The sequence below is a fragment of the Pteropus medius genome, unplaced genomic scaffold (assembly GCF_902729225.1).
Source record: "Pteropus medius unplaced genomic scaffold, Ma_sr-lr_union100, whole genome shotgun sequence".
NCBI classification, from domain to species: domain Eukaryota; kingdom Metazoa; phylum Chordata; class Mammalia; order Chiroptera; family Pteropodidae; genus Pteropus; species Pteropus medius.
This window is the reverse complement of record NW_024343733.1, coordinates 372,068-393,709: the sequence shown is the minus strand read 5'-3', so window position 1 is coordinate 393,709 and position 21,642 is coordinate 372,068. Positions and strand designations below refer to the sequence as shown.

At 38.6% G+C, this 21,642-nt stretch overlaps 1 protein-coding gene across 1 annotated transcript in view; it reads right to left on the bottom strand.

Moving 5' to 3' along the window:
• PTPN11 (protein tyrosine phosphatase non-receptor type 11) overlaps window positions 1-21,642 on the bottom strand; it is a 73,888-nt gene that overhangs the window by 48,100 nt on the left and 4,146 nt on the right. The window contains exons 2-4 of the mRNA XM_039868150.1: window positions 8,802-8,924; window positions 3,478-3,672; window positions 1,304-1,511 (exon numbers count right to left, since the gene is read on the bottom strand). Of these exons, the coding sequence (XP_039724084.1) occupies window positions 1,304-1,511; window positions 3,478-3,672; window positions 8,802-8,924 (526 nt within the window). The remainder of the gene's footprint in view (window positions 1-1,303; window positions 1,512-3,477; window positions 3,673-8,801; window positions 8,925-21,642) is intronic.

Sequence of the window (21,642 nt, the reverse complement as noted above, 5' to 3'; positions counted from 1 at the left end):
GGTAGCAACGAAAACCCCAGAAAGGGGGGCATCTGATTTCCAGACTTACCACATTATAATATTTAAAATGTCTGGTTTCCAACAAAAAGTATGAGACATGCAGACAAACACTAAAGTATGGCCCGTACACAGGGGGAAGAAAGCAGTCAATAGAAACCGCCCTTGAGAAAGCCCAGACACAGACTATAAACCAGCTAACAGAAACATGTTCAAGAACTAAAGGAAACTATCCTTTACGAATTCAAAGAAAACGTGAGCACGATGTCTCAACAAATTCAGAATATCACAAAAATCTGTACACAGATCTTCTTGGCAGCATTATTCATGGTAGTAAAAATGACCATCATTTTTTAATGGATAAACGAAATGTGGTACATATCCATGTAATGGAATATTTGACAATAAAAAGAGTTCACCGATTCCTTGAAAACATTATGCTAAGTAAAAGAAGGCAGACACAAAAGGTCCCATATTATATGATTCTATTTATATATAAAATATCCAAAATAGGGAAATCCATAGAAACAAAAAGTAGAATAGTGGTTGCCAAGAGCTGAGGGGGAGGAAAAAAATGGGGAGTTACCAGTAATGGACACAGAGTTTCTTTCTGGGGTGATGAAAACATTTTGGAATTACTTAGTGTTGATCGTCGCCTAATTCATGAATATACTGAAAACCACTAAATGGTCCACTCTATAAAGGTGAATTGTATGGTGTGTGGATTATACCTCAACAAAGATTTGTTTTGTTTTGTTTTGTTTTGTTTTGTTTTTAATTTAATTTAAAAACTGAAGCAATAGTGAATAGACCATTTCCATTTAGGAAACTATGCCAAAACAAAGTCTGACACAGCTGACCAAGAATCAACCTCCTCTGTCCCATCATCGCATTAAAAACAAGAAATAGTGAGTTCGAGTCTCCCGTCCCTAACACAGGAGCTCTGGAACATGAAGGCAAATGCAGTCACAGGCCAGACAGAGACAATCCTAAGGAGGAGCGGCGACCATCACTTTAGAAACGAAGGTGGAGGCTGACCCCACTACTTTCGAGCAGAGACAGGTGAGACACCGCAGGGCTGAAGGTGATGCAATGAGGCATGACTTAATCTGCCGGAGAGACCAGAAATAAATACTTTAATAAACTCTCGAAATGAGGAAGCAATTATAATGAACAATGTACTAGAAGAGAGAAGCCCTTGACTAAATAAGCAAAGAAAATCTGATTTTGGAAACAATGGTGTGTGTCTGTCTCCTCCCAGCAGAAAAAGTGCCCACAGACGACATTTTGCCAGACCCGTAGTTCAACTGAGGCTTTTTACCTGACAGCGGATCATGACGTGAGTCACTTTAGACTTGCCGTCATTGCTCTCCCCCTTGTCGTCACCGGTTCGGACAGAGAGAACAAAATCTCCAGGGTGGCTCTGGCTCTCTCGTACCAGAAAGCTACCGTGTTTTCCTTTCTCAGTTAATAATTTCTCTGCTTCTTTCCCAGAGAGGTGTCCATGAAACCACCTAAATTTTTTTAAACGAAAATAAATTGAGTTCTGCCATGGGTTCATAACATTCTTTCAGAAAACCACCATATACAGTCAGCTCTCCCAAACACAATTTTAAAAAACAGACATGTTCCCCTCTAAGAAATTGAGCAATCCTGCATAAGACAGAATTTGCAACCTAAGTGGGCAAGAAAAATAGCAAAGATGTCAAGAACAACTATTAAACTTCTTAAATGAGCCCACAGTTATCTGGAGACAAACATCCTCAATCTTTCCTATTTTCTTTTACATCTCCCATCTTTTAAAAATATAATTTGTCATTTTGCTATACCCAACACTATAAGGACCAACTATTTAAGCACAGCCATTTAAAGAAATTATAATAGAAAGTTATGGAACAGGCAGAGAATCATTTGAATGTTTGCCCTTGCTCTGGCATGTGAACGGTATGTTAAAAAAGATCTTCATTATAAATTAATTCAAGCATTTCAAATTTTTCCATATTTCCAACCGGTGCTTGGACAGCCTCCAAGTCTGCTGTCAACATCTTCGGCCTGTACACTGGGTTATCATTTCAAATTTTAATGCACATAAGACTTAGAGTAAGAATGACGGGTTCTGCTAAAAATGTGAATTTCCTTTGCTCTCAACCAGAGATACCAATACACTAAGTCTGAATGGGGCCCAGCAATTTGCATTTTTAACCAAACCACCAGAGTCCTGATGTAGGCCACCCAAGGGCAGACTCTAAGACAACATTACTCTAAATTACTGTAGAAAATATCTTAACATAATTATGTTAACAATGTAGTACTTTCCTTCATGATCTTGATAAGAAAACAGACTGTCATGGCAGATAATGCTATGGCTTAACACTAAAGGAATATACTTTGACCTAGTTTTCATCCACCCTCAACAGAAGAGAGTAAAATTTAGAAATAAATGGCATAGAGCCGGCGGACAGCCTTCTGCTTGAAGCTACAGTGGTGGCCGGAGAAACATTATCAGCAGATGATAGCATTGACATACAGGTACAAAATGAAGAAAATTACCTGAACATACAAAATATATAAACCTAATTAAGAGACCCTGAATTTGTACTGAGTCAGAGGAGATTGGGAATGAAGAAAACCAATAAAATCAGTACAAATTAAGTCAAGCCTCAGTTTACATCAGCTTAGATCCAACACGGGGGTTGAGGGGAAAAAAGCTCTGAAATAATATGATTCCCTCCAAGCAAGGTCATTCTCAAACATCTGTGGATACGACATCAAAGAGCCGATGAAAAATCAGACCTCGGAATTCTCTGCTTTTCCACTTCTGAGCTTAAAATGACATCTATTGGTGGCTTTGCTGAATAACTGGTTGGGAGCTACAATAGGGAACTGCTGGGACTTTGCTGTCTCGTTATCATCTGTTTCCCTCTCATAACTCTCAAAAATTATCAAGCTGAAGTTCCACAATCTTAAACTTACTGAGAATATACAGAAGTAGGCTGAGACCCTGTAGAATAAGTGTATTTAACACCGATTGAAGCTTTTGCAAGAAAAGGGCACTCTGAGAATAACCTGATCCTATTATTCTTACTTGAATAAAATTTTAAAGATTGCAGCTTGGGGTGAAAAAGATGAAGGGATTAAGGAGTACAAATTGGTAGTTACAAAACAGTCATGGGGATATAAATCACAGCATAAAGAATACGGTCAAAAATACTGTAATCACTATGTATGGTATCAGTTGGGTGTAAGACTTGTCAGGGAGATCACTTTGTAAGTTATATAAATGTCTAACCACTATGCTGTATGTACATTGAAACTAATATAATATTGAATGTCAACTGTAACTGAAAATGTGTTTTAATTAAAAAAAAAAGATTGTTGTTTGAGAAATAGATATGAGCCAACCCCCATGACGCATTCGCATGACACATCTACGGCACGGGAGAGATGCACAGACTCTGTAGTTACTAAAATGCCGCTGACCTTTCAGAGGTAGGATCTGCACAGTTCAGAGGATACTTGAGCTCAATGACGTCTCCATTCTTCTCTTTCAATTGCCCGTGATGTTCCATGTAATACTGAACCAACTCAGCCAAAGTGGCAAACTTCTCCCCTCCATACAAGTCATAGTAATCACCAGTGTTCTGAATCTTGATGTGGGTGACAGCTCCATTTCTTCTAAAATAGTCCATTAGAAAGGTGGGAAGAAATAAACAAATAAAGAGCTACACTAGTAAAAATGGATCTCGTATTCATTATCAGATTTCACCTAAATATTAAAACGAATGCAAGGAACGAGTTTACACGCCCCCTGTAGGAAATGCAATGAGCGAAAAAACCACACAGCCAATGGTTTCAACACAAAGGGCTCTGTTTATGTCTCTTTCCCTTGTCCGACCATGCTTTGAAAGTCTCACTTACCAAAGTGCATATATTAAATGACAATCATTTTTATCATCATTAATCAAAACACATATAATTAAGCAAAGACACATCTACCATATAATCCAGTAAATAGACACCTAAGTATCTTACCCAAAAGAAATGAAGCTGTACGGCTACCAAACGCCTTGTATAAGAATGTTCATTGCAGCCTTGTTTATAATAGAAAAAAAATTGAAAACTCAAATATTTATCACCAAAATGAACAAACAGCTGCATACTCATGCAATGAAATACCACAGAGCAATAAAAAAAAAAAAAAAGAACCACTGATACATGCAACAACATGGTTGAATCTTAACATTATGTTAAGAGAAAGAAGCCAGACGGAAAAGAATACATATGGTATGACTTCATTTATACAAAATTGTAGAATAAGCAAAACTAGTCCACGGGGATAAAAATAAGAACAGTGGTTGCCTCTTTGAGGGACAGAGATTAGAAAAGGGGCAAAAAGAAACTTTCTAGGGTAAAGGAAAAGCTCTATATTTTTGACTGCGGGTGTTGGTTACATGAATATATACATTTGTCGAAAGTCTTCTCACTGTATACTTGATACTGTGTGTAACTGTATCTTTCAAAATCATTTTAAAGACACATATAATAGACAGTTTCCAGCATGAGATGGCTAATATATTATTCCACTGAGTTGATATAACACCAGCCAAGTTTCTAAAATGGTATTTTAGTTAGCCTAGGCAGTCTTTGATTTCCACTTAGTTTTCTGAACTACTAAATACATCTCAAAGACACCCATTATCACCTAGGCGGCTGGCAACCCCAAGACAGTCACCACTGATTTACATTTATTTTTAGTCTGATCCTGAAGCATTACTGACAAAGCCTTTGGGAAATATAAACACATTTTTACTAAAGAAAAGGAAAATAGGGAACGAAGAAAAAGAAGAAAAATCGTCCCATAATGTCCCATAATGTTACTGACAATATCTACTTTTAATTTTTGGTGACCACCTTTTCCAGGGGTTAAGAAAAGCACTTCGGGTCACTCTGCTACAGCTACACCTGACTGTATTTTAACACCCGAGCTTTCAGTTTCTAGCTTTTACTTAATTACATAACACAAAGACATTCAGGTAAGGACTAGATCGATATACAGCAACACAGAAGCATCGCAAAGACGTGATACTGCATGAAAGAAGCACGAAGCAAAAAAAAAAAAAGACAGAAGAAAAAAGCACAAAGCAGAATGACATGCTTAGCACATACCACTTACGAAAATTTAAGAACACGCACAAGTAATACTATATATGACTCGCGATAGACATATACATATATGTGCATTTTATTATAAATATATTATTCGTATATCATATCATAAATATAAGTACTCTTTTAAATGAGATAGACGAAAACTCATGACAGTAGCTGCCTCTGCGGCAAAAGGAAAAACAGGATCGAGGGTGATGAGTAAAGGGAAATTTTGCTTTATATTTTAATTGGAAGAAAAAAATGACCGGCAGTATATACGACATGGGTGATTGCACACAAATGTTTGTATTTTTATGAATTCTTTCTCAAAATTAAAAAACAAGGTTCTAAGAAAAAGAATTTTAAAATCTTTAAAAAAATTAAAAGTAAAAAGAAAAGAAAAAGGAGGATCTTCTGTGACTAACTGAATGAATATAAGGCAACATAATCATCAATTTTTCAGCATGGAAACAAAAAAGCTAGATCATCTGCACAGAACCAGAACGATAAACATATCATATATGCATGTGCACACACAGACACGGAGGCACACATACATATACTACAGTATCTATAACGTACAGCACATATCACATATAAAGAAAACATAAAAATGAAACTTGGTAGTGTTGCAGAGTTGTTAAAAGTATTGGTTCTAAGACAGTTCATGAAAAAAGATATACGAGTGGCCTTTAAACTTATGAAAAGATGTTCAGCTTCTGTCAGAAAAAAATGAAAATTTAAATTCATTGAGATACCCCTTCTCACCCATCATGAAAAACTTAACACTCAACTAGCAACACTGTGGCAAACCAGTTGCTCTTATCCATGGCTGGTGGGAATGCAAAGGACAGTCACTACAGGAGGGATTTGGAAAACTGTACTACATGTCCTTTTGCTGTGCCCAGTCACCTCCCTCCCAGGAATTCACCCTGAAGATGCATTTCCAAAAGCACAAAAACACATGCAAAAGTTTATTATATTCATTGTGGCATTATATATCATCGTGAAATACTGGAAACAAATCTCCAATATTTACAGAAAACTGTATAAAGTTATATGCTAAACAGTTGCTTGAAACAATGAGAAAGAGCACTAAAAGATGTTTGTAGACGAAAAAAGTAAACTACGAATAAATAAATTTAGTGTTCTACTTCATGTGTAAAAAGAAACACAGAAGAATAAACCAGAAATTAATCAGAATGGTTACCTACTGGGATAGATGGAAATAGGGTGCAAGCGGTAAGGGATAAGAATGAGATTTCTCAGAACAGACCTTTTAACATATTTGACTTTTAAATCTTGAAAATATTCCACTCATTCAAACAATAAAATCAAGCTGACAAAGATAAAAAACAAAACAAACAAAACCTGAATACATAACAAAACACTGACTACAGAATGAAAGAAACGAATCTAACTTTGTATTAAGTTCGTAACTTCACGAAGAATGAATTCCTGTGACTTTTGAACATGGTGCTGACCATACGCCCTTAGTGGGCTATGTTCTGAGAACAAAGGGACACCAAAGAAATCATGAACTTTACTTAATGGGTTTGTAATTGTAAATGAGGGTGGTACAGTCGTTGTGGACTTATTTTTGTATTACGAGGTTGGGCAAATGAGGCCCTATACGCTGATGCTGCTGTAAAACAGGCTTCTCCCCACAGGAGAAGAGAAACACAAATACGGAACGGGATAAGGTGAGGAAGCTGGGTTGAAGTGAAATTATGAGTAAGAACACTTGGTTTTAAATATATACATATTTATTTCCCAACTCTGTCTACCGTTAAGGGCCCAGAAGCAATGACACTCCAAGAGCATAAACACCAAAAGATGAGGCAAGCAGATATCATGTGCTTCCTGATGCGAAATAATGGGACAGCTTCAAAAGCCATTAATGAAATAATGAGGGAGATTTAAATATGGACTATACATTAGATAATATTATTGAATCGATGTTTAATTTTGTTTCTATCGATGATACTGCTGTTCTACAGGAGAATGTCCTTGTTCATAGGACATGCGCACTGAAGTATTTAGAGGTAAAAATAAACATCTTGCTATCTGCAACTTATTTTCAAAAGGTGCAACTTATTTTCAAAAGCATATAATACACACAAATGCACACTCATAAACAGGAAGAGCGAATAGGGTAAAATGTTAAGAAGTAAAGAGAATGCAGGTGTTTATTCATCTTTCAACTTTTCCACAGGTCTGAAATTTCTCAAAAAAAAAGTTGAGGGGAAAAACCCACCAATTCTGTAGTCTTGGCTCTGCCGCTTACCAGCTGTAAGACTAGCTTACTAACTTAACCTCTGTGCCTCAGCTTACACGTTGGATAAAAGTTAACAGTGGTACTTATTCATAGGTTATTGGGAAAACTAAAATAATGTTTGCTATCATCATCATCATCATCATTATTATTATATAATCTTCATCTGAACTCGTACAGATCAAATGTCACGTAACTTTAGGTTTGAAGTCTGTGCTGGCAAAAATCCAGAAGACTCAAGAAACTAATCTGCACCAAAAAAAAGCACTTCCCAAGTCCCAAAGGGATCCTAAATAAATCTTTCAGAACACATTTTACTTACATCTTTATTTTAAAAAAATAATAATAAAAGCAAGTTCACAGAGCAGTTCAGTTCTAACTCCGGGAACGAGCTAGAGTAAGGAGAATGCATATATAAGAATAAGTCAAGGGTCGGGCGTGGTTAGTTCTTGGATGAGAGACCACCTAGGAATACCGGGTGCTGTAGGCAGAAAAAAAAAGTAAGTCAAATTCGAGAGAAACTCTCCTATACTTGCTCAAAGAGACAAAGAACAGGATGTTATGTTGGCCATGCTGTTCAAAAAAATTTAAAACACATGAAAAACAACCCAATGTCCAACAACAGAGGACTGGATAAATTCCGGTATCTTCACACCATTCAAATATTATATAGTCATTAAAATTAACAATTACATCTGTAAGTACCAGCTTAGAAATTTAAAAATGTTATAAGTTACAACATAATACCTACATTATAAAGCCATGGATGTGAATTCTAAAAACACACAAACCTGATATTGTTCACACACAGTACAAATGCAGTACAAGTATGAAAACACATTCAGGAAGGGCGCATGCCAACCTCTCGATGACGGTTTTCTCTGGGGAAAGAGGGAGGGTTCTGGGACTGGGCAGGGGAACACACGGGACCACAACTTCCTCAGTGATGTTTTATTTCTTGAAAAAGACAAGTGATCTAAAGAAACTCTGCGAGCCTTTTTCCAACTGAGACATCAACGGAAGGAAAGGGAAAATGCAGGGAACCGGGTTCGGGAGGAGTGGGTCCAGGATGAGCGGAATGACCCTGGCTTAGGAACTGGTCATGCTCCATTCCGACTCATCCTCAGCAGCCTCTCAGAGGAGAAGAAATAGCCGTCATCACACTCCTTCTGCTGAATTCCCCAGCCTCTCGCTCTCACGGGGCCCACCCGGAGCCCCACAGCAGCTTGCATCAGGTCTGATCTGTGGGCCAGGCGCCCCCCCGCCGGGCAGCAGGCAGGCCCTCGAACTGTGAAAGAGGGTGGCGAGGTGTCCGAGTGTGGTTCCGACACGGCCTGCCTGGAAAACACTCTCAGGAGTCTCTCTGTTCCGTCCAACTTACCTAACGGAAAGTGTGAAGTCTCCAGGGTTACTTTTACTGGGCCTTGCCAAAAAACTGCCATCAACTCCTCTTGTCAACAGTAGGTTTTCGGCCTCCACACCAGTGATATTTGGGTGAAACCATCTTGAGAGAGAGAGAGAAAAAGAGTAATGCAAAACAAAGGATTCTGTCAGTACTACTTTGCATACCATCACGGATGAAATGCTTATGAGAAGAGCAGCTAACAAAACACAAATCAAGACCTTCTCTGCCCCTTCCTCCTCTTCTCCATGGTCACCAGCCCCTCCTCGCCTTCCCCTCGATGGGGGCCTGGTTTCACACCAGCACAGTTGATGGGGCAGGGGCAGGGTCGGTGGGACCGGGGCTGGGGGTATGGGCATGAAGCCAGCCATTTGGCGGACCGAGCTCAAAAAGACAGTCCACATGGGTAAGGAGATTGAGCACATGGAGGGGGACTGAACACATACAGGAGTAAATAAATAAGCTACTTAATAAATAAGTAAACATATTGAGGATGATGGGAGCCGAGTTTCTCACTGTTGGGAAGGAGATACAAATAGGGAAAGGAAGAAGGCGGGGTTAGATTGGGATTGGAGATATCGATGCAAACCCTCGTTTTTAATATATATATATGGAGAGAGATGTACAGACACAGAAATATAGATGCGAGTTTCTATATACATACGGTTTCCTAGCTCTCTTCTGAAAGAGCCTGGATGCAGTGACACGCCAGTGGCAATCAGCATACCTAGCACCCTTATCTTGGTTTCTAAATATAGTTCTCCAATAAAAGAAATGGGTTCCTTGGATAAATAGCTGATTCCAGGGTTGGGGCTGTAAACGTAGGTGAGCTTGAAACATCTGACTGTGCCACAGTATGAAAGAGCCCCAATGAGGACATGACAACAGGATACAGGTGCCAGCTCGAAGGGCCTCCCACTGGCCAAACTAGAGACAATTTGTACCTCAAAATAAGCAATATATTAACAGATTATAACCCATGAGTAAAACAATAAACCAAGAATCCACACACATATTAATTTAAAAAAACCAAGGTTCTTCAAAAAATTAAGCATAGAATCACCATATGAGCCAGAAATTCTACTTCTGGGTATATACCCAAAAGAACCTAAAGCAGGCACTCAAGCAGATATTTGTACACCCATATTCTTAGCAGCATTATCCATAATAGCAAAAAGGTAAAAAGCAACCCATGTCCATCAACAGACAAACGAATAAACAAAATATGATTATACACATCAATGGAATATTGTCTTAAAAAGGAAGAAAATCCTGTCACATGCTACAACATGGACGGACCTTAAAGACATTATGTTAAGTGACATATATCAGTCACAAAAGGGCAAATACTATACGATTCTACTTATATGACGTACCTAGAGTTGTCAAATTTGTAGGGGCAGAAAATGGAATGGTGGTTGCCAGGGGTTGGGGTAGGGAGGGAATGGAGAGTTATTGTTTAATGAGTACAAGAGTTTCAGTTGGGAAGATGAGAACGTTCTTGAGATGGATGGTGGTGATGGTTGCCCAACAATGTGAATGTACTTAATGTCACAGAACTGCACACTTAAAAATAGTTAAAATGATTTTGTTATGTATATTTAACCACAATTAAAAAAAAAAGTACATAGACAGAAAAGGAAAGCCCTCTGCAGTAGAATCACAAAGAATCACATATAATAAATATAAAAAGAATAATAGAAAATTACCATTTGGCAACCATCGCATAAATAGTTCAGGCAAGACTCATCGATGGAGGCTAGACCTAGTGGGTGGACATTTCAAGAGGGACAGGATATTGACTACAGGTCAAAGAACCTCCCCACAAAATGCTTATTAATTACTTGTTAATTAACAAGTAAAAAATACTAATCAACTTCACAGTGGAGAATTTGACAGATACTATCTTAACCAACTGGTAAAAGTTAACATCACCAGTTATGGGTTAAACTGACATCACGTGCCTCCCGACATCATGCACCAAGAAGAACAGTGGCATTTCTGTGACGTTCCTGCCAACAATGCATTACCTAACTAATTATGAGCAGCACCCGGCAAACTCTGAGTGACATTCTACGCACTGGCAGGTACTCTTCAAAAATGTCAAAACCATGAAAGAAGGGAGGCGTGTTGGGTCAAAGAATTATCCAGATTACCGGCCAATAACAAGACGCAAGGAATACAATGCATGATTCTTTCTGGACTGTGTCATGAACCAGAGAGAAAGGAGACAAAGGGAAGAGAAGGTTTCTGTTGTTCGTTTGGTCTTTTGCTATAAATGACGTTACAGAAACAATTTGAAAGGGGGATAGGAATTTGATAATGGTGCTGTTAACATGTAAATTTCCCTGATTGTGATGAGTGTACTGTGATTATGTGTGTGCGCCCTGATTTTTAGGAAATACACGTGGAAGTATTTTGGAGTAATCGGGCATTATGTCTGCAACTTACTTTCAAATAGTTCAGAATAAAATTATACACAGATATGTGTATGTGTGAGTGTGTGCACATACATGGGGGAAGGCATACGTGGTACAGCATTAACTGGTAAATCTGGATGAAAAGTAAACAGAAGTTCTTTGTACTATTCTTGCAACACCTGTGTAAATTTGAAATTATCTCAAAATAAAAAACGTTTTAAAAAACACGCAAATAACAAAGTCCACCGTGGATGACATCCGCTTCAAAAAGTTCTTCTCTAGTTTCCAGCAAGATTTCCTTCGTGAACTCCGAGACACTCAGACTTGTAGTAGGAAGAGCAATTTCTAAAGTCAAATTATCCCGGACCTTTATGGGCTAATTCAATGCTCCCAGGAACATAAGTCAATATTAAAGGTGAAATCCTGGTACGGACAATCAAACGAACTTTTAAGAAACTGCTCGACAAATATTGGCCCACTTGAAGTGTTTTACGACAGTGAAGGAGAAAGACGGCACAGAGGTGAACAGCTGTCACAAGTCGTGGATAAAGGCCATGGCCAGTCCCCTGCAGTGTTGTGATTAGGGCTGTGGTCACACAGGCCTGGGTGCACAGCTGAGCTCTACCACTTACTAGCTCTGTGACCTGGGTGAGTTCTTCCCACCTCAGATTTCCTCATCGGCAAAATGGAAATGATAGTTCTTAGGTTCATTTTAAGAGTAAAATGAGAATCCATAGAAGAGAACATTATTCGGCCATTAAAAAAAATGAAGTACTGATAAATGCTGCAATTTGGATGAACCTCGAAAACATGCTGAATAAAAGAAGCTAGACGCAAGAGGCCTCATGTCATATGATTCCACTGATGTAAAATGTCCAGAATAAGCAAGTCCATAGAGACAGAAAGTAGATGAGTGCGTGCTTAAAGAGGGGGGAATAACCAACAGGCACAGCGTTTCTTTTGAAGTGAAGAAAACATCCTACAATTGCAGTGATCATTGCAATATGTGAATATACTAAAAACCACTGAACTGTATACTTTAAATGGTTGAACTGTATGGTATGTGAATTTTATCTCATTAAAGCTTTAAAAAAAAAAAAAGGAATGAACTGGGATAATGAAAGAGACGGCTTATTAAATTCATTCATGCAACAAACACTTACTGAGTACCTATCCCAGGGAAGGCATCCAGGCACTAAAACACAACAGTTAATAGAATAACATCTCTGTCCTCAAGAAGCTATCTTTTAATGGAGGAGAAACACAATAAAGAATATTCTAAAAATAAATAAAATGTCAGATGGTGATAAATGCTACAAAGAGGAATAAAGCAGGGAGAGGGAAACAGAGAGTGAGGTGGATGTCATTTATATAGGATGGCTGGGAAGGACCTCAGCAGTAAAGTAACACTTGATCAGACTTAGAAGTAGTGAGGCAGCAACATGCAGACATACGGAAGAGCATACCGGGCGAGGGGAGGAACAAGATCAAGGGCGCAGGGGTGGAACATATTTGACATGCTCAAGCATGCAAGAGGCCAGAGCGGTAGGAGCAGAACGAACAAAGGACAGAAGGACAGGGCATGAGGCCAGTGAGTAATGAAGAGCCAGATGATGCAGGGCCTCAGAGGTCACTGTAAAAAAATTCAGCCTTTATTTTTTTGTGAAATGGGAAAGGACTGGAGGGTTTTAGGCAGAAGAGTAACATGATCTGACTTAAATTTTTAAATCATCTTTCAAGCTACCGTGCAAGGAGAACACACAAGTCAGTTAAGAAAGCTACTGTGATAATCCAAGCAAGAAATGATGGTGGCAAGGACCAAGGTGGCAGCAGTAGTAATGATAAAGAGTCCAACTAGGAATATTTTAAGGGTAGCCAATGGGATTTCCTAATGGTTTAAATCTGGGATAAGAAAGAAAGGAAAAAAAATTATATGACTCTTAAGTTTTGGGCCTAGCCAATTAGAAGGTTGGAAGGACCAAGCTGGAGATGTGGAATCAAGTGCTGGATTTTGTACACATTAAAGCTGAGATGCTCAGTCATCCAAGTGCCTCGTACCTACTAAGCACTAAACTTCAGATGTTGTTACTGACAATCATAACATAAGATTGTTCTCACAAGAAATCAGAAAAAAAAAGAAAAGCAAGTATCTAGGTGTAGTCGATTGACGTTCCCATTGTTTATATTAACTGAAACTTATCTCACTTTTAATTTTTCATATAGTATCTTATTAGAGTTTGGGGGAGGATCTAAATATCACTCTGAATGTCCTAGAGAAAAATCACAAGGCTGAGATCAAAAGGAAAAAAATATTAATTTGCTTTTCATTCCGAGAGCTTGTCAGAAGATCAAGACAGAATTTTACCCGGGGGAAAATTCAACCTCCATTTATATGATATCTATCATTCCAGCATCCAACACTTTTGCATTCAGTATGATTACTTAAACTACCCAATATTTTTTAAAATCTTGTCCACAGCTTCTTTGATCTGTGGTTCCCACCCAAGTCCCCACAGCCCTAGGGAATCAAAAAGTAGTTAACAGAGAGCTTCCAGTTATTTATAACTTTTCAATAAGTATAATGGAAATCTTACTTTAACCTGCAATTTGTCTACCTACATGAACTAATGAAAATGTCAAATCTCTTTTGCTTTTGACTGCAAAACAATTACGTTACTTGGTGTGGTAGTCTGAAGCTGAGTGGCACACATGTCGTTTTCTACCAAGAAAAAAAAAAGGGGCAAACTGTTATACAATACAGTTTTGGAAACAAATTTTTTCAGAAAATTAAGTTTATGGGTGAAAAGGCTAGTAATCATGTGTGGCATGTGTGATGTGTGTAGCATGTGGTGGCAAAGCCTTATGGGTAGGAACACGGACTCTGAAGCCAACTCACCTTGGTTCAAATCTCAGCTCTGATGTGAATCTACATATTACCTGGGAAAATTAACCCAAAAGAAGCATCTTGACACATAATCTAATGAAACTATTAGAGTTCAAGAGAAAGAAGGAAAAATCCTCAAGGCCTCTGGGAAAAACTATTAAATAACTTACTACAGAAAGCAAATTAGGCTAGCATCAGACTTTTCAAAGCAAATATACAAAGCAAGTGGACGAAGAGACCAGCATTTTTTAAAAGCTTAATGAAAGAAAGTGTAAACCAAAAATTTTATATCTAGCCAAGTTATCTTTCAACTATCAAAGATATAGAAAAACAGGTTTCAACCTACAAGAACAAAGAGAATGCTGTACTTGTCAGTCTTCCTTGACGAATCTACTAGAGGATAAGCTTTATCTAACCAAGTGGTAACTAAGCAACATCCACAAAATAACTGATGGTGAGCATTTAAGAACATAAAAATGTACACGTAAGAGTAAAATAAAGATGGAAACGGGTAGAAATCCTAACTAATGTATACAGTTATATATTGTCAGTAGAAATACTGCAATTAGAAAATGGTAAACGGAAAGGAAAAATAAAAGAAAAATTCACTGTATGGGCAATAGCTAATAGATGGGTATTAAAAGATAATGAAAAATCTGATAAGCTAGATAATAAAAATTAGATAAAACAGAAAACTAGGGATATTCAAAAGATGTAAGTACAAATGTGACTGCTAGAACAAAAATACAAGCCTTCTTACATAACACACAAAAAACTTTTTTCAAGAGTAAATAAACATCTTAGAAAAAAAGAATATACATCTTGTAATACACAATGCAAAGAAACACAATATATATAATTATAAAACGTTATGACAGAGTTGACACCAAACCTGTCATAATAAATGCAAGTGAGTTTGTTACCTATTAACAGAAATCAACAATCCATAACGAAGACACAACACTACAATTATTTATCAAACAGAGCAGCAATCAACTTTATAAAGCAAAAACTACACCCTGTTTCTAATTCTAATAAGATTCTAATTATTCTAAAATTAGAATGAGGGTTATATTGTGGTATTTCAAAAATACCCAAACCTACAATTACTGGAGTAACCCTTTTCCTGTTTACCCCAAAATAACTCACGGATTACAATCCTAACCTAGCCCCCAAAGTCTGCCATGAAATATCTCACTTTTATTAATATTTTCGCATCACTCTAGTATATCCACAGTCTTTGGAAACAAATGACATCATTCTATTTATAGCATTCTGTTTTTAGTAGTTCAATCGCTGAAAACGTCAAATCCTAGAAAACGTAGCATTCCTACACGTGACGTTAAACAAACACTGGCAGCGAGCTGCATTGTTTTTTCTAAACGAGAAATTAATGAAATGAATAAAAGGAAAATAATTTTTATCTCCCCTCTACAGAGGGTGAAGTGTTGTGGCTCTCTCCCTTGTTATTCCATTATTAGTCTTCATTAAGTGAAACACTGCAGGCCCAGCAGTTGCTTCATCATTAAATACGGGTCATCCAGCCTGGGCCCCATGATCTATCTGCTGATCTGCTCCGACTGGCACCACTGTCCTCTCTTCCTAAAAGAATTTCTCAGATTTGTACACCACCTCAGCACCAAGATGGCAGCCTCAAGTGCAATTATTTTCTCCTTCCCTCAAGATCTTTTATTTGGTCATCCTGATTTTCATTCCCACCTAATCTTTCCTTATCTCAGCCAGCTACTTTGGGCTTCTCTAATTTTTTATAGAATCAATATCCTTTTGGATCTTGTTGAGAAGAAAAATCTTAACTTTCTAAAAGCTTTTTAATTCATTTATTATAATAGCACAGATAGGTATGAAACTCAAAACAAACAAAACAAAGCCCAAGCTTCTCTTAGAATCTCAGCAGCACTCTTCAGAAGTAACTATAGTTAGCAGTTTCTTAATCTTTAAGAAATGTCTCATGCATACAACTATACATACATACCTACATGGACATGGATATAAACACACTACTGCCTCCATGCCCACCTGTGTGAAATACACACCCACACAGAATCTTCCTGATCGACATCCTGATTTTTTCACTTACTACAACTTGAAGATCTTTCTATATCAATACACTCTTTAATAGCTACACAATATTCCATTGTATGAATATGCCATCCATAATTTAATCCCTATTCTAGGACATCGATACTATTTCTACAGTTTTGTTGATAAAACAATGCAGAACATATCCTTTAAAATCATCTTTACACACTTTTAAAAGTATATCTATAAATTTTTAGAAAGAAAACTGCTTTGTCGAGTTTTTTCACTTTGATAAATTTGCCAGACTGCGCTCAAAAGAAGGTACCAGTTTCAACTTCCACTAATTGAGTGTGAAAGTCCCTGGTTTCTCTCACTTTTGCCAATACTACATCTATTAACAAACTTCTTCATCTTTGTCTATCTGTTTCACGGAAAACGGTACCATTCTAGTTTGCATTTCTATTTGAGACTAAGCAGTTTTTCATGTTTTCAAAGCACTTTTTTCCCCCCTTTTCTGTGAGTTGCCAATTTGTCACTGCTCATTCTCTACTGGATGTTTTTTTCTTACTGGTTTATAGGAGCTCTTGATATAACCAGAAAATGATCCTTTATTATAGGTGTGACAGATATTTATCTTAGGGTTTTTTTTGGTTTTACCTTTACTCTGCGGTATTTTTCCCTCCACGGAAATTCATCTGAGCATGATTAAATTTATCAGATTTTTCCTTTACGGCTTCTGGGTGTCTTGCCATGCTTAGAAAAACTTAACTCATAGTATTGTTGTGAGACAGAAATAAATTAATGCTTAGCACAGAATCAGCCTGTAGAGTTTCACCTTGGGGACTAGAAATTTAGTTTTCGGTCAGAATAAAATACAATAAAATCACAGATGTTAACAAGATCCTGCAAGGTGTGGCCCTTACTTAACTCTTCTGTTCTGGCAACCTCTCTGTTTTCCTCAAATGTGCCACACGTGGCCTTTGTACGTGTTTTTCTCCACATTCAGACCCCGCCCCCAATCCTACCTTCTCAGTGGGTGATACCAACATGGGTTCTAATCACACGCTTCTAATTGTCAGGTCGAAGGCTAGACTAGAAGTTCTGTGAAGCTATCTGTTTCTTCTCCAATGCGTGCCAACAGCCCCTAGCAAGGGGGCTAACACTTTTATAGATATATTTTTAAGACAAGTGGTGGTCTCTTTAATAATAAATAATAAATATTTATTATTCCTTAATAAATATTTGTGGCTGGGAGGGAAGGAAGAGAGCAGCCTTGGGGTGAGCTCCCACCACTGCCCTCTCCCACAGCCACATGGTTCCCCATGTGACCCCGGGGGGGTCTCAGAAGAGGCTGTAAAGATGACTCCTGCATGGTCAGGAAGAAGCACAGATATCAGCTGGCAAAGGCTCTCTTCTTAGCTAAAATATCAAAATTTGGTGTCTCCAAATGCATGGAGAGGTTCTGGGACAAGTCTATGGCTTATGCACAAGGACTCTAGACATTCGCTTTGGAAATTCTTGTTAAAATTACTGAACAGCACACAGATAGGGAAACATGTCCTCCTCAGTACCACGAACCAGGGAAGAATGGACTGAGTACTAGAAATAATTGCTGAAGGTGAGGCTAGATAACCACACTGACACCCATCGGGTAGATAGGCAACAGGAGATAAGGCAGGTGGTGGTCTCTTTACCCCTTTATTAAACAAATTATATTATTTCATTTACAACTTATAATTATACCTATCATGTTATTAAGAGTGAACAGAAGTGAGTGATGTTTACAGGGGAAACTCAGTAACCAGCACTTAGCACAAAGTGCTACACAGAGTAAAGGAGGGCTTCATAAACATTAGTCGTCATTGTCATTATTACTGGTGGGAGATATGCAGAAAAGATTCTTCTCCATAATTATGCAAGTTTCACATAAGCCATTTTGAAATGGTATCATTTATGTTACACCGCCTTTTCATACATAACGTCATGGCTCAGGGGCTGTCCCTACATTATTTTAAAGAGCACATAATTAGAAATTAAAAGTTTTATTCCATAACCCATCTATTTGAACTTTGATAGATTGTAAACTCTCCTTCCTTCGCTATTTTCTTCAAAAAGCATCTGTAACTACCAAAAATCATTTTCCAATTGTATATTTAATACTTGTGTCCCACCACCAACAATTCTGTGATTCGCAGTATGCTTGTCACTAATAAGGAACAGTTAGAGCTCATCCAGCCCTCGAGATGTCAGTGAGGGTGAAGATCAGAGGAATTAACAGAATCGATACTATATTGCAGGGCTGGTCTCTAGGGTTACAAACAGTTGTAATACTGGATACTGAGGCTTCACATGTCTAAGACTCACCCCCATCCGCCACCGACTGTGAATGCAAACAGAAGTTAGTCTACAATAAAGTTATGTCAATGCACCTTTATAACCTGAAAGGATGGGGAAAGGCAAATTAGCATGACTCCATTTGAGTTGTATCAACAAGGTGATTAAGACAGTGGTTCCGGACAAGATGGGAAAAAAACTGAAAAAGTTTCCAGTCCTCCCCATGTATACAGTAGGCACTTGATGAATGTCTGCTGAATGAATGAATTTGAGGGAAGTGAAGAAAAACCAGGTAGAATAAAACACCAAAAGGAGGGGCGTGGAGAAAAAAGTCACAAGGAGAGGATGGAGAAGAGGAAAAGCCTACTCCTTGTGCTCGTTCTTAACATCTGCAAACCTGCCAGCCCCTGACAAACCATTCTCACCAGTCATCCTCGGAGCATTGTCTATTATTTATCAAGGATGTCAGGTCATAACATGGCCCAGGTGGGTACTACCCATTTCACAGAAAAAGCTGAATGCACACACACGCGCGCACACACACAGACCCTAACACTTGTGAAAAAGAGCCTCAAATCAATGTCTAAAACAAAATAAATGTATAAAACAATTGAGCCCTATGCCGAGGAAACTTGAAGAAATGAAAGACGGAATGCCTGCCTGCGAGAGAGTTTACAGCCTATTTGCCAGGAAATCACACCAGAAGTCGAATTCCCACATTACAGAATGCAGATTCTGCAAAGGCTTAGTTAGCTCTGAGGCTAGGACTGTGTTTATGGCAAGTGAGTCTTTAAAAAAAAAACGCTGATGAATCAAAAAAAAACCTACAATGATGCTGAATATTTGTTTTATCTATGCACCACCACCACCACCACCCCCGCCCCAGTGATGTGGGGAACAGTCAAGCAGGCCAAGTAATTTCAGGAACTTATTTTCAAAGCTGCTATGCTAAGAAGGGAGCTTAGACTAGGGATCCAAAGTCTAATTTCAGTTTCTTGCCTAAATATAAAGTGATACGAGATGTATCTTTCTTACCCGCTGCTCCAGAAAACTCATTATCTTTGTCCTTGGGGACAAAGTTTATAGTTTGGTATGTTCTAAAGATTACAAGAATTTTCCACTTTTCTAATTAAATTTTAATATTCTATAGGAAAAACATACATCATGAAGAAGGGGCAGTAGATAGGGACAAGCATTCTAAGTAACAGAGGCTAGAAAAAGTTTAAGGCAGCTTTTTAATGGTAGTGGATGGCTGTCTTTGTAAATCGCTACCTTCTCATGGAGTTTCTTTGGTTGCATCTCTGCCCTGACAACAGGGCAACAAAGGAAAGTGCCTCCGAAAATCCTTCCACGAATGGCTTTTACCCTAGTTCAAAGCCTCTCCCTCACTTGTTTGCTCTCCCTGAGTCCACTCCTGCCTCCAACAACCCTTCCTTCACAGCAGCCAGAGGGATATTTTTAAATAGATCAGCTCATGCTACTCCCCTGATCATATCCTTCTATGGTTTAAACTACAATCTCAACTGCTCTCCACGGTCCACATGATGCTGAGGACCTGAGAAATCCCGGTGTGGTCTAGTCTCCACCTACGTTCCCAGTTCCGTAGCTCCTCCACGTGCTCCCTTCTGTTCTTCGAGCACTCCAAGAACTCCCCCCACGTCACACTTGCACACTTGCTGTTTCCTGAAACCTGGAACACCCGATCCTAGCACAGTGCCTGGCATTTAGTAATCCCACGATAAACAGTTCTTGAATGAATAGATCCATGTTTCATTAGAATGGATCGATGAGATGATGAAGACTTGGATCTAGAGCCCATTATCTTTAAAATAAATGTATTGCATGTGTGTATATATGCATGTGTGTATGGACGGCCAGACACATACAGTGAGTATGTACATGTATATCAGATACAAGTACATATGGATTCTAAACAGTATACCCTATACTGATAAATTTCAATTTCTGTTTTGTATTACCTTAATCGAACTCATTTGAGGCTGGTATACAAGTCTGTCTCCCTTTCTACATTCAATGCTCTCTGCAAACATGAATCATATCTTTCAAATTTCAATGCTGCCAAGGACCATAGCACATACGAGTTTGCTAAATGCACACAACCTTCTAAAACTCAGTAATGAACTGGGCTGCATTTTAGGGTGTTTGAATCCATTTCAGGGGTCTCAAACCCTTGGTTGCAGTCTACCACTCTCACAGAATCTTCCAAACGTCAGTAATGGCCTTTGCGTATTACATGCCATTGAGTCGGCTCCATCTCCCGATGATGAGTGACGTCCACAACGTCTTGTCCTCAATAGCCCTGCTCAGCTCCAAGAGACTCCTGCCTATGCCTTCTTTGATGAAGTCAATCCGTCTCATGTTTAGCCTTCCTCCTTTCCTGCTGCCTTCTATTTTTCCCAGCATTATTGTCTTTCCCAAAGGGCCCTGCCTTCTCATGATGTACCGGAAGTGGGACAGCTTCAGTTTTGTCATTTTTGCCTCCACGGATGTTTCGGGCTTAATTTGCTCTAGGATCCACTTGTCTGTCAGTGGCGGAGCTCTCCTCCAACACCATCTTGCAAATGAATCAACTTTTTTTTTTTCTATCAGCCTTTCCTTTTCTTATTTGCCTTTCCTTTCCTTAAAAAGGTCAGCATTGAATAGCAAGTGCTGTCTGCGTTTCCCAAAGGGAAAGAGGCATAAGCACAGTGTCCTCTATTGTTCTGTAGAGTAACAAATACAAACACCAGTTGGCTCTGCTTTTCCAGGATCTTGTGTGACTAACAGTCTCCACACTGAGCATGTGCGAGAAGGGTAAGTAATCTTAGCAGTGACCCCTGCACTTGAGCTACTCTGTCCGAAAACCTGAGCTTACAGAGATTGGGATGTGACATTAATTAAGACATCCTAGTTTCAAGTGGAAAGACACAGAACTGTTATTTTTCAGCCAGGCAAGTTTATTTACTTACGAGAGATAAACAAACATGACCACCAGGGAGAGCCTGGGACAAAATGTACTTGACCTGCTTATAGATAAAGCAAAAGCCAAGAGTCTCAGAACAAGCTAAATTTTCTGCTCCTCTCAGCTCAAGTCGTCGTACGTTATCTTTCAGAGGAACAAAAGCAAATGTAAAGGATGTGC